The 14,438-nt window shown below is 40.8% G+C and overlaps 1 protein-coding gene across 2 annotated transcripts in view; it reads left to right on the top strand.

The window, feature by feature from the left end:
• Positions 1 to 14,438, top strand: part of LOC123980438 (glucosidase 2 subunit beta-like) — a 122,298-nt gene that overhangs the window by 38,166 nt on the left and 69,694 nt on the right. For both annotated transcript variants that reach the window (XM_046064829.1, XM_046064828.1), the window contains one exon: positions 11,834 to 11,903. In XM_046064829.1, coding sequence (XP_045920785.1) covers positions 11,834 to 11,903 — 70 coding nt within the window. The remainder of the gene's footprint in view (positions 1 to 11,833; positions 11,904 to 14,438) is intronic.

The following is a 14,438-nucleotide window of genomic DNA, read 5'->3' as shown; positions in this document are numbered from 1 at the left end:
TGGAGTGGCCTAGCCAGTCTCCAGACCTGAATCCAATTGAAAATCTTTGGAGGGAGCTTAAAATTCGAGTTGCCAGGCGACAACCTCAGAACCTGAATGATTTGGAGGCTGTCTGCAGGGAGGAGTGGGCCAACATCCCTGCCGAAATGTGCACAAACCTTGTCACCAACTATAAAAACCGTTTGACATCTGTGCTGGCCAATAATGGCTTTTCTACAAAATATTAACATGCTGTTTGTCCAGGGGGTCAAATACTTGTTTTTCCTCATCAGATGGTTATCAATTTTAATAAATTCATATGATGTGATTTTCTGGAATTTTCTTTGGGATTCTGTCTTTCACTGTTAGAATGTACATATGATTAAAATTATAGATCGTTGCATTCTTTGTAAGTGGGCAAACCTGCAAAATCAGCAAGGGGTCAAATACTTATTTCCCCCACTGTACATGTGGACTTTATGGAATGTTATTTGCACTATCATTGATGCCACATTAGAAGTATCACCTAAACTCACAGTTTTGCTCTCCTTTTTATTTTGAATTTTGAATTTGTTACCATTTTAGAACCAGTGTTCATTTATTTCCATTATACCCGTAGGTCCTCTCTCGTCTTTCTTCTGACCTGGCTTGTGGTCCCACTCATTTATAATGACCAACTCCTTTGCGTTGCGTTGTGTATCCAGAGCCGCTTTTCCATGCTGTAATCAGATTTAGATTCTCTCACAATTTAAGATAAGATAAACGTTATTATCCCCTGAGGGACATTTGTGTTGGGCGTTGTGTGCCGCGCAGTGTTGCTGTAACACACAACAACTACATACTACATACATTTACATTGCATTGCACAAGTATATGAAACATTACCACCTCTTAGTAATTGATGACTGAACCAATTAAGACCTGAATAATGCTAAAAACAACTGAGTGGTTCAATCAAATCAGATTTAGCATTTGCACAGGCATGAACTGAGCAGGGACAAAGCATCCAATGAGAAGGACACGAGATGGTGATGAGAATTTGCACTTGCAGATGTGTGTGCGAGTAATTGGTTAACTAGAAAAACAACAAATGTTTTGACCTGTACAGCGTAATATTTAAAAAAAAAAAAAAATAAAAATAATTTTCTTGTCTGTGTGGTGTCCGAACAATAATGCTGCGATGATGTGTTGAGAAGAAATCCGCTTGACACTGTTCTTGATCATAAAAGTTTATTACATCAAGGAATTCAGCATCAATTACAAGCTCTGCAGCAGCTTGGAGAGTGACCCAGCCCGATAACCACTCTGTCTCTCTGTACATCAAACACAGCTTATATAGGACATGTTTAGGTATCTGCTAAATACCATATAAGGGCACAGTGCTGTAGGATAAGTATAAACATTTGTTAAACACCATAGAAGGGTTCAGTCCCTTCATAAACACTAATCACTACTCCCCCTATCACTGGGTCAGAGGTCAAATTCCATAGGAGGGTTCACTCTTTACACACCCATCAATCATTACACCCCCTTAAGAGTTCACTGAGCCTCTATCCAGCTGCTAGAGTGTTATTTTAAACTGTAATGTTCAAATGCACATATGTTATACACCACATCTGCTTTCAAGGGCATGAAATTTCACCTGTTTTTTTTTCTCATCAGTGCATAAGATAAAGATAAAGATTTCATTGTAATTTGTATTTACATTTACGTTGTTGTTGTTTTGTTGACAAAATTAACACTGCTGAACCATTACATGAGCAATGCCTTTTCTGTTACAGGTAAATGCTGTCATTGCTAGCAGGGTTGATTATTGTAATGCTCTCTTTTCTGACCTAGCCAAGGAGGTCTTAAAAGTTAAACAGCAAAGCATCCAAACTGCAGCGTTGCGTTTGTTAGTTTTAGAACCCTTTAGAAGAGTCAGCCCTTGCTTGTCATACCTTAGTTTTGAAGAGGTAAACCCCTTTTACCCCTTTTCATTTATCAAAATATGCCAACCAGCTCAATACCATCCATCCATCCATCCATCATCAACCGCTTATCCTGCGTACAGGGTCGCAGGGGGCTGGAGCCAATCCCAGCTGGCATCGGGCGAAAGGCGGGGTACACCCTGGACAGGTCGCCAGTACCAGCTCAATACATTAATAGCAAATAAAGGACTCTAAAAAACATAGTCTAAAGTAAGAAATCTCCCATGTTAGATCATGAAATACCTGACCAAAGTTAGATATCCAGCCCTCTGGGTTGTTCCCCAGGTCAAGACTAGCCATGAAGTCATACTAGAAGTGGAGGCTATGAGGATTGATACGTTTGTAGAAACAGAAGGGAACCTGTTCTGTAAGCTGGACAAGTCACGGACTTTTGAAACGCTTCCAAAAGGATGTGCAACGTGGAATGCCGTATTAAGACTTACGGTAAAGCAGCTTTTAGTGTATATGTTTATCCTTTATGCTTTATTTTGATGCCTGTTAGCTTCCACAAAGTAGTCACTAGTCTTCCTGTGACCCACACAAAAAAACATAAATTTAGAACCACACAGTATTGACAAGAAAAGACGGAACAAGATCAAAATATAAAGATCAGAAGTTAAATAACCCTTCATGTGAAAAGGTGTGTTGCCTCTGATTTCTCTTTTCATTCAACACAGTCTTTACCTTTTAACTGTTATCCAGTTATCTTCAGCAAGTAGGGTTTGAAAGTCTTGATAGAGGTGTGCAAAAATGATCATTGAGGTACATAGATATTCAGTTTCAGTTGTTTGAGGTCTAACTTGGGTTAGTATTTTTTTTTTTTAAAGTGTAGGTGCAGGAAAGCTTGGTTGTTTAAGAACATTTTTCAAACTGTCATTGTTCTTAGAAATGTGACCATTTGTGGCACACAAAGCTCTTTCTTGTGTTTTTAGATGAGGACAGGCTGGGTGGCGTTTAGTGCACTCGGAGTTCTTATAGAAACAGTATAAAGATGATGCTGTATGATAAGGTAGGTGCTTTTACTCTACCGCTGTTGTTACTTTTACTGTTGTTTGTTGTGTACACCTCGTGTTTTCTTTCTTCTGCTGATAGTTTTAACAGCTTTCCGCTGGCGTGATGGAGTTGATTTATCCATCATTACATGCAAAACAACCACAAACCAGCTAGTGAAAAGTGCTGATAAGTGATAACCATTTTTATCAAGCAGTCTTAAGCTTTGTTACAGCAGGAGACATTTCAGCAGTCATTATGACACTTAGATTCTCAAGAGGTCGTGGTGAACCACTTACTCACATCCTTTATGTTCCAGTCATATGTTCACTTACGGCATGCTTTGATTTTCTTGAAATGAAAATAAATAAAAGATCCAGAGGAAAAGAGTGGATTATAGAATGTGCTATTTTAAGACTGGTGACAGATTTGACCTTTTCACACACGCAGGCTTCAGCGTAATACAGTCAGTTATGTTGCCTTGCACAATAGCTTATGGCCCTTGCATTATGTGCATCTCTGCAACGGAGACCTTCACAAATGCAACGGCCGTGAAAGTGCTTTCTGTTTCAAAAGCAAACATTGCTAATGAATCGCCGCAACTCTCATGGAGCCTAATTACTAGCTAATTATTTAGTCTGTTCTCTAATTTTATGTGACTTTAACGTACCCTCTCTTTCCACAATACTGCTGGCCTTAGTAACAGTAAAGAACATTTCAGGAGACAGCCCACCTAAACCCCTTACATCAAATTTCTTATGCCTTGATTTTGTTTGATTCTTTGCATTTGGGTGGTCTGAGGTGTGAAAGAATACATAACAGAATGGTTCCCTCTTTCCAGTCAGCACAAAAAGACTGCAGATTGATACACTTGGCTGCAGCGGTCAAGTCTGGGTAGACAGGTATTTGCAAATAGACATCATTGGTTTATATTGGCAATAAACATACAGCAGCTCAGTTTCAAATGTCGACGGTTGAAAGCAATGAATTCCCTGTCTGCAATTTACCCACAAAAACAAGCTCGAACTGCAAATGATTTGACAAAACTCACCTAAAGCAGTGACAAAAAAAAATAAAAAACTGTCTTTGGAAAAGCATGAACCGCTAGTGTGTTATATGTAGAGTGCAGCAGAAGTATTTTCAGGAGTATTTTGGGGGATCAGGGGATTCTCCTGTGCAGACTGACACGCTGTTAGGGGGTACATTTGTGTGAACATTTAATGGACCCCCTGCTGGCCCCCCCCCCCCCCTTTTGTAAAGAAACCTAAGCAAACCTGACATCCAGACCATTTTGAGGACTCACCATCTATCACAGCACTTCCCCCTCCCTTGATCTCGCTCTCCCCTCGTTTTTAAGCAAAGACAACTATGGTGAATATTTCATGGGGTATATTGCCTCAGTTTCACTGTGCCGAGCACGGAGAGTGGCACGCAATGACGACTGACAGGCCCATACGCCGGCGTCCGCTAGGAGACAGCCTTTCTTTTAGGTCTGTCTTCCTGACACTCCCCCTCCCGTTTTCCTTCTGTCACAGACAGCAGTTCTTTCAGGCGAAAGTCTGGCTGCTGATCATTTAGCTGTTTCTTTAAATTTTAGTATGACTGCAGAACTTCTGCCGATCCATCTGATACTGTTAGTTAAAATGCCAGCATATGGATACAAATCTGTTTTTGCACAGACTGCAGCATTTATAGCACTTAATGATATTATTACACGCTTTTAAGATCATAGAGAAACTTAACTCCGCTTCAGTGAATGAGTGAATTATAAACTTATCAAAAGGAAAGTGGACTCTGCAAAATTATTATTTTTTCAAGTGACTTTAAAAATCAGTAACTTTTTCATGATACAGAATGATTCTGTCTGCCTTTACCTTTTAAGCTGACCTCAGCCTTCCCCTTCACTCAGCTGCACATTATAGAAATATGCTGTGTCAACCATAAAATAATACCACAAAATAATCACTTTTGTTGTTTCTTTCAGTGCTACTCAAGCTCCAGCAGCAACCTTTCAATATTACATTTCTCAAGCTTCAATGATTGCCTTTACTGTTATTGGAAGGCACACTTCATTTGCCTCCCCAACATTCAATTTCATGGAGGAATGAGAAAATGCTGCCTTTTCATGCTACTTACTAAGATTTGACAACACCACGGCATGCTCACTTTGCTGCCGCCGCCACTGCACCACCGCTCTCTCCCTCCTCGCTCCGTCCTCTCTTGCTCTTTTAATTTATAAACAGTGTGCTTGCTTGACTTACAGTAGGCTTCCACCTTGCCTCGCTCAGTGTGACGAGCAGCTGAATGGTGTCACTGTTAACAGGGGCGGCTCTGATGCTCTGTTGTGACAACATTCGTTTGATGTAGAAGTGGTAGTCCTCGGCTGCCATGTTCTCCCCTTCTGCTCTTTCTCTTGTTCCTGCTCTGCCTGGATCTCACCGCCGTCACGCGTCGGGGAAGCCAACTGGCATGACCTGAAAGTGTGACGGCGACAAGCAAGCTGCCGTTTCTCCCCCGTTGCTAGCCATCCAACACGCGTACATACATGAAGAGAAATGCAGTCATTTCTCTAGATTAAAGAACTTTAATTGGCTCTCACTCTTGTCTGAACTGGTGTCCCAGGACGCAGCAGAGGATGCCAGTGATGTATAAAAGATGTTATGTGTTTGTGCATGTGTCTGTCCCTCATTTCCATAAAAACTGTTTTCATCAAGTCACATATAAATCTGCCATATGTTCATGAATTTACCATTGACTACCAGTTCTACCAGCATCACACTGTACTCGTTGTCTCTGTCACCCACAGTTTAAAAAAAGGCAACATTCAACACAGGTAGCCTTTTGACTGTATCACTGCTGTTTCAAGTCTAAACATGGTTTTCCAGAAGACGTGACTCATTCTGTAAAAGGTGCAAAATGTGCAACTGTATTGTAATATTTTCCAGTGTCAAACATAATCTCAGCTAATGTGTGAAAGTAAAACACGATCACATGTTATAACAGACAGGAAAAGCTTCTCCTAGTGGAAGATTTTGGGAGGAAGTGCCATAAAAATTTATCAAAAGATTCACTTGTTAAAACCGACCATGACTCACTCCGTCACTCTTCTCGCTGCGAGCTGAAGATACAGAAGAGGAAAGTGCCAGCAGCCATGTATGGGATCGGAAAAGAAAACCACTCAGGGCGTCTTTGTCCTCTGTTTAAACAGTGCCACAGAGGAAGGGAGTGAGGGGAGGGAGGGAGTGAGGGGAGGGAGGGAGTGGGGGGGGGAGAGGGGATAAGAGAGAAGAAGTTTTCTCACAGCTGCCCAGCCTTAGGCCACAAATATGTGGCGCTTTTCTCGTCCCCGCGTCACCAGCCATCCGCTCTCGCCTGTCATTATTTTACCTCTCACAGAGCACACGCCATCTCCCAGGCACACATATGCACACTTACACCACCACACGCTGGCTGTGCTGCCATGATCTACTCTTAAATGCTGCCAGCATCAGAGCCTTTAAACATGGCCAACTAAAATGGAATAGAAAAACACAGACTTTTGCTGTTGGTAAAATAATGCAATTAAACTGTAAAAAAAAAAAAAAAAAAAAAACCCCTGCATGATTAGTAAGTATAAGTAATTAGTAGAAACCATATTTAGCATTGTGATCAGTGCTGTCAAACCCAAGAGAGCGACCTGAAATACTGGTCTTTACTGTGATGCTGTTTATTGGCATTGTTGTTCATAGTAACCAAACAAAGCCCTTTGTAAAGCGTTCATTTGTGGTTCTATTGTGCGTTCATGGTGTCTTGTTTTTTTGTGATGAGACTGTCCCCAACAGAAAATCAGCATTGGTCCTTTGTTCAAACTGCCACAAGAAGCAAAGGCCAAGTTTATGTCGTTACACCGGCAGAAAACGTTTTCACTAAATGCATGAGGATATTTTGCTGTGCCCTAGCTAACCCTCTTTGGTGCAACTTTGACCATAAAGAAGTGGTCGATGTTGATGGTTGAGCAGACAAAGTGTAAGACACTCCTACCGACAGTCAATTTTTAAGAATGTAGGTGGCCTTTCTCTAACCTCAACCAAGTAACTTTAGTTGTTGAGTTCACTTGCACACGTTCTCGGAATGGTCATAAAGGCTTGCTTGGGAAGGCACTGACAAACAACCCGTCTCACCGACAGGCTAGGGGAACTTATGCATGAACTCTGCAAAAGGTCTACGTAGGGTCAACATCGACCCTCCACTCTGCACTCCAAAAAGTTAACCTCTGCGGAGACTTCCACAAATGTCACAGTCAAGTTCAGTTTACATTTGCAACAGTGTCACAAGGCAGAGGGGATTCTGGGAGCTCTGCAAACATTGCCCTCCTGCCACATTTACCATTAATCTCTGTGCCTCTGCAGAGATACTGGTCGTGCCGTGAACACCGCATTCTCGACATAAATTTGACTTTCGTACAGCTGAAACCAGAGTGGTAAATATCTGTAGTTTCTGACCGTTATACACCGAGAGATGTGGCTTCACAGTCAGTGCAATCTGTTGTATTGGGCTTTATGTCAGTAACATATCTATCAAAACTTTGGCTGGAAAGGAGATACTGGATGATCCATCCATTTTCACGTTTCACCTTAGCTAGACATCACAGAGCGGCTGTAACAGAGGCTATTAAAACCAGTCACTGCTGCATTTGGAAATGTCTACCAGAAACAGGGGGAAGAATGTGGCGCAGTAGATATGTAGAAATGGATCGCACCCAGATCTACACAAATGCAGATGATACACGCATTAAATGCACTCGAATAGACAAAAAAGCATGTGAAACATTAAATATTAAAAGTGTTCATGTTAAATATGACAAACTCACTAACTGAGCATGCTGCACAGGGAATTCAACATTACACACATAGAAGGAGGCCGGGTCTCTCCCACTAGGCTGTCGTGAATATAGGGCTGCCAAACTGAGCAACAACAAAAAAAACTGAAAGTATTACATAAGTTAGGATTCTCTGTGTTTGAACCTTAAGTCGGTACAAAGGCGGCTATTTAAATTGCATCAGTTCCTCTGATGTAAATGTGTATAGCCTTCAACTCCCTTAGAGCTTTTAGTCATTTATTTTGATTAGGGCTGTATTTATAAGATAAGTCTCTTAAGTAAGTCGCCTGGGAAGATGGGTTGGTGAGGATGGTGTTGGGGGAACAAAATGAAGTCTGTTTGATGATTAGAAATTCAGAAGTATCTGCTTGTCAATTAATTAGGCACTTCCTGGGTACGTGTGTCCCTCTTTTTTTCTTCAGTTGCTGGGCCTGGCTCTCCGTGGACAAATACCCACGGTGCACCCTTTGTATGTCTAAGCTGTTACACGCGTCTCCGGCAGCTGGGGAGCAGAGAATAAAGATCCTTCAAAGGAGGACAGTTTTCAAGAGCAAGCCTCTGTTTCCGTGTGCTGGTTGATTTCTTGAAGCAGCATATGTGTCCGCTTGAAGGTTTTACTCTGCCGGTGTCTCGTTCTCAGACACAAACAAGAACTGGAGAAAGACACGAACATGAGGAGATAGGTAGACTGAGCTTGGGCTGAGCTTGAAGTGACGCTTCCATTATTTCTGCCTCTCACAGTGCAACAGTACCTACAGGAGACTTATCTTGTTGAAGTTACTGTGGCGAGGTGAGCATGTCATGGGGATACTTCTACTTTTATAGTGGATGAAAACCAGTGTTAACCCCCCAAAAATATCTAGTGTAATAAGAATCAAACACACCTGGTAGAACCTGACCCGATATGGGATAACAGATATTTTGATATTTGGGGATTTTAAAATCAGATATTCTGATATATCCGCCAATATTCTTTTTTTTTTCTTTCAGAAACGCATAACATAAACAAAGACTATCCCTTACATTTGTCATGTGTAATTATGAGAGCTCAGCAAGATGACATAATGCAGTTTAAAAATATATTTTGTATTTTTATAAATACAGTATTTCTTTGAACAAAAGTACAGCTGATCATGTGAGTTAATTGCTGTGTTTTATGGTGGATGTGTTGCGTTCCAAACACGTGTTGCCAACAGGGGAATTTCAGATCACCCTCTGGTGGACAAACTGTGTAACGACAACACTACTCATAACATGATTGAAGGATCCGTCTTCCATCTGTTTGTTTCTTTTTAATTGTCAATTATCGGCTTTTATAAACACAGATTGTGATTTATCTGCAATTAGCTCATATTGGTCGGGCTCTTATACCAGGGCATATCCTTTAGCGTTGCAGGTGTTGCTCTGATTGTATAGTAATTCCACATATAAACTGCAAAAGTATTTTGTGTGTACGCAGGCATGCATTAATGCCAGGTCACACCATGATTTAAAATTGCAAAATATCAAAGTAAAATCAAGAGGATCCGCTGGAATTGCTGAAAAGAATCCATGTGCATGTCCTTCTCTTGGAGGATTAAACATTCCAAAAGAACAATGGTTTGCGGACAGTTATGTGATTCTGTGGTAACGTTACTCATTGCTAACGAGTTTTGTAACTGACCATTAGCAGCCTTGTTTGTAAAACGGCGTGCAAGAGACAACAATAAAATGCCAGGGGAAAAGGAAACAGTAGCGAGAAAGTAGAGAGAAGCTCTGTAAGCTATTGTGACTTACTAGCGCTAGTCCTGGTTAGCGAGTCGACAGTTAGCTTGCCAGCTACAGCAGTTCACCAATTAGCCCTGTGTGTCACCCAAGTTTCTGGCTTAACCTGTTTCGTGTGTGAATGTTACTTTGTCTTGTGATTGCCGCTTAAAGTGATAGTAGTAAGAGGGTTTTTCCCCCGCATTTTTAAAAATCTTGGTGTGGTGTATGGTGTATTTATTTGTAATTTGGCACGATAATTTTCACTTTGGTAGTTGACGATAGTATAGCGTGCATTAGGGGAAGAGGGATGCTGGAGCGGTGTGTGAATGGATATTGGGGAATCTTAAACTATTGAAATGTAAGTTTTTATCACTTTGTACTCGTTTTCTACTTTTTATATTTAATAAAAAAGGATGATCCACTGAATTAAAGCCATCTCTGTGCTTTCCATTTAAGACAGACAAAATTATATTAATATGTCTAACGTGAGCTGACAATGCTTCATGGGAAAAACATTTGTGGATTATTATTGTAAAAGATTTTTCCAACAGAGCGACATGTTTTCTTAAGGGTTCTTTTTTTTCCACATCCAGTGCAATCTGTCAAAATATTCTGAACCACAAACACTGCATGCAATGTCACAGTGATGTTAAGCAGGTTTTTATTCCCCTCAGAGGCTGTGAGTCACATTGCATTTGGCGACGTCTCTCACTTGCACAGTTGAGTTTACAGTCTGGTTTTCAGTGATGGAAAAAATGTCAGCATGCAGCATGCTACAAGTCATCAAATCAGACCTATGTTTCCTCTACCCCATAAATCTTGTCATATTTAGTCCACCTCAGCATCATGAACCCTCTGGAAAGAATATATGTTTTCACCATATATTTTTTTATTTTTTTATTTTGTAATAGAGAATGTCTACAACCGGCTCATTCAGTTGGCGGCCACATCCAGCCCAGAAGCAAGCTCCGAGTGGCCCGCCATACATAAATCTGATATATGATAAAATAAGCAAACTACATACTGCATATTGTGCATGGAAGGAGCTAACATGTGAGCCATCTTGCTTCCTTCTTATCTCTGGTGAGAGTTGCACATGCGCAGTACCGATCGGACAGGATGTTTACAGATGTAGCGAAACCGCCAATCATCCATCCATCCATCGTCAACCGCCAATCATATCTTTCACAAATCATGTGCGTTCCTATCACGCTTAGTAGTTTTTCTGAAACATCTGGCTATTGACAGTCCCAAGAAGGGTGCTCTACTGAAAATATGTCTCTGCCAACCCTGAAATGTAAAATTGTCAATGAAAACTGTTTAACCCTGCCTGAACTAGCAAGTACTTTTTACCGCCATCTTAAACACCAAACCAATAATATTCTAATATATAATAATATTAAATAATTGGGAGGAGCCACATCGAGAAACACCTAACTTTCCGGACAAACTTTCCAGAGGGATCACAGGAGTGGGACGCTGAAATACAGACTTGGATTGCATCTTGCAATTGGAGCTGTGCGGCCATTTTGCATATTTAAAAAGTGAATCATTAAACATTGCTGTTTTTTTACTACATTAATTTGCATTTGTCATACCAAAAGCTAAAAAAAGCTTTTAAATAGGCTGCTGAAAATGGTTGGCCAAATTGAATTTGCAATTGAACAGCCCTGTCCTACAAGCGTCAACAACACTGTATTAACACACATTTTTCTTTCCTCAGGTAGATTCCAGCTAGAGATAAATGTCAATATTTAGATTTTCAGTATATCAATAATTTACTACCACAGTTTAGCAATCAACAGTAATTGCTGTAGGAAGGATTTAGTGATTACCTCCCTGAAACCTTCCACATGGGTAGGATCCTCAATGTGACTTGGATCTTTTTCGAAATGAATGTGGCATCTTAAAAAGAAAATTAAAGACCTAAAATTGTTTTGGAATCTGCCTGTTTTTCCCCTGTGACCTAAAACAGAGCACTAGCATCCAGGCATGTTGTCTTTCATCATTAAACTTTCTCTCAGAGGCTCCGGGGAGCCTCCTAGAGCACAGAAAGGTACCTTGTATTTTTGCAACATCAAGTGCACAGTGTCTTCAATGTCTGCTGGGAGGTGCATAGTAGAGTCATGGACTTGAGCTGAAATGATCTTTTAAAATTGCTTCCTCTGTCACACACACATGCTTTTATTGTCGCTTTATACAAGAATGCAGGTGAAACCCAAGGTCTTGTAAATGTAAAGACCTTTCACCATGTTTTCTCTTCCTCTCTGCTTCTATTATGTGCTTGTAGATCAAAGATACACAAGTCGCACCAGGCAGTCTTGTGGGTGGAGATCCTCACCTAATGGCAGCTGGCATAGGTAAGTTATTAAACCTTCTGACCGTCCTCTCTACTCCCATTGCTATTCTTGTCCCCCACTTAAAGGTCCAGTGTGTAATATTTGTAAGGATGTATTGACAGAAATGCAATATAATATCCATAACTTTTTATGTTTTCAGTGGTGTATAAAGACTTTACATAACGAACTGTTATGTTTGTATTACCTTACCTATGAGCCATTTTTTAATCTACATACACTGCAGGTCCTCCTTACATGGATGTCGCCATGTTGCGCCGCCATGTTTCTACAGTAACCCACAATGGACAAACTGCTCTACAGAGCACGTTTTGTCACTACGTTGTTGTTGTTGTTGTTGTTGTTGTTGTTGTTGTTGTTGTTCTTCTTCTTCTTCTTCTTCTTCTTCTTCTTCTTCTTCTTCTGCTTGTAGAATTCTGGCAGTGTAGATGATAATCACTACGTTAAATACGCACATTCGCAGTAGAAGTAGTAGTAGTAGCGGTCTAACTAGCGGTAGACTAGCAAGACCTCAGTGCTGGATGCCACTAAATCTTACACACTTAACCTTTAAAATCTGTCCTTTTTGTTCATTACACTATAGCCATAAGTGTGCAAGTGTGTGCAAATATTAATGCATGCGTTCTTAATACATTTTAATTCATCCCTAAGATTGCTTATTCCCTTGACACGAGAGCTGAGAGGTTTGTGTGGTTATTTTGCATTATGCTAGTTGATGTGATTTTATCAAGGTACCCACAATGGAGCAACTACAATGTGTGTGTAATTGTGCCTGTGTTTAGATAATTTGCAGAGCTTCCCTCGAAACAAGGCTGAGGTTGGAACACACATGCACCTGTCCATCATGGCAAAAATGGCTCACCTAAGGGGGAGTTATTGTCCAGTCGCACACAAATGAAACTGCTGTTTGGGAGGTGTTAATATAGAGCACCAATAAGGTTGTATTAACAACATTTTGGCTGTCAGTATAAAACTGAGTGATCACAAGTTGACAAAATATGACAATAGAAATTGAATGCCACTTCTGCAAAGCCCAGGGCATTCAGCTGTTGCATCCTGACCATCTCTTGACAAGGACACACACAGAGAATTGGTAGGAACAGGTATTTAAGTTCAACGATTTACTCTGACTGTGTAGAAAAGTTATAACCAGCCAGACATTCACACAAGCAGAGATGTTTTTGTTGCTTTCTTTGCAACAGCCTGACGCTGGTTGAACGTGATTCAGATGATTAGATGTGCAATTTTGATACTCTTTTCTTCCCCTTTGATTGGTCGTTTTACAGAAAATCAATAACAATGAAAATTGGATTTTTAAGCAGACGCACCAAACAAATCTCTCAAATATCGTTCCTCTGTTTCATAATGCAATTAATTGAATCAACAGTCGAAAAATACAATCTAATACTATTTAGAAAATATTAGTAACTTACGATGGTTTTCAAAGCCACCAAGTTAATGTGTTCTTATACTACCACCCGGTGAAGTCAGGAATGTACAAATTGTACATAGTAGTAGATTTTAGAAATATATTAGAGGCACAAATCATTGGTACAATTGATTCATTATTGATATATAAATAGACTGGGACATTTGATATCCCTTGGAATCCTTTTTAAAACACAATGTGCTGTGTTGACGTGTACAGGCACAGGAGTTGAATGGAAATTCAACAGCAAATATAGCTATCCAGAATATTCTGTTGCTTGAATAGTATTCTGTTGCATACCTCGTAGCTTGGCTATTGTCTGAAAATAACAAACAGATTATCCATGCATAAGAGAGCTTTGTTTACCATACATCTATTCCTTTGGCCACGGTTCCAAACAAATCTAAGTGAGAATACACATAGTGTAGATGTGTGGGGCTGGTGTGGAAGGCTGTTTGTGCAGCCGCGTGTTTTGTTTTCAAGGTGATGCAGCTAGTTTATTCCCCCTTCACACCACAAGCATATTATCCTGCTCCAGCTGCTGCGAGGAGACAGGCCCAGGTATTTATGGCCAGCATAAAAAAGTGTGCGCATTCCCCGTCACCCTACAGCTCGAGATTTACAGCACATTTGACAAACACACTGAAATTAAAAAGGGAGTGTTCAATTTGTATAGGAGTTTAGACTGTCTGTTGTGCATGCTCCCAGCGGATTCTGCTGTTAGTACACGTGTGTGTGTGTGTTATGTGTCTCGCTGTCTGTGTACGCCTCCTGCTGTGTGAGAATGTGTCGATGTGCCCGCCTGCCTGTGCGCGTATGTGTGTGTCTGTATGCCTGTGTGTATTTGTGCGTGCGCGTGTGCACACCGTGCCCGCCTGCTCTGAAACACCAGCAACAGATAACAGATGGTCCCCCTGCATTAGAAGTGTTTTATTTCCCTGCGGAAGCCAGATATGTCAAAAATAAGCATGTGCAACATTAGTCATTTGGAATATTCATGCCCCTGCCGTCCGATGGTTTCCTTTTCACAGCCAAAATACCAGCAGCCCAATTCTCCTAAGGAAGTGAGGGGAATAAGGGGGAGAAGTGGGGGGGGGGGGGGGGGGGGG

Source organism: Micropterus dolomieu, linkage group LG12, assembly GCF_021292245.1.
Source record: "Micropterus dolomieu isolate WLL.071019.BEF.003 ecotype Adirondacks linkage group LG12, ASM2129224v1, whole genome shotgun sequence".
NCBI lineage: Eukaryota > Metazoa > Chordata > Actinopteri > Centrarchiformes > Centrarchidae > Micropterus > Micropterus dolomieu.
Note: the sequence above shows the minus strand (reverse complement) of the source record. Positions and strands in the feature narration are given on the sequence as shown.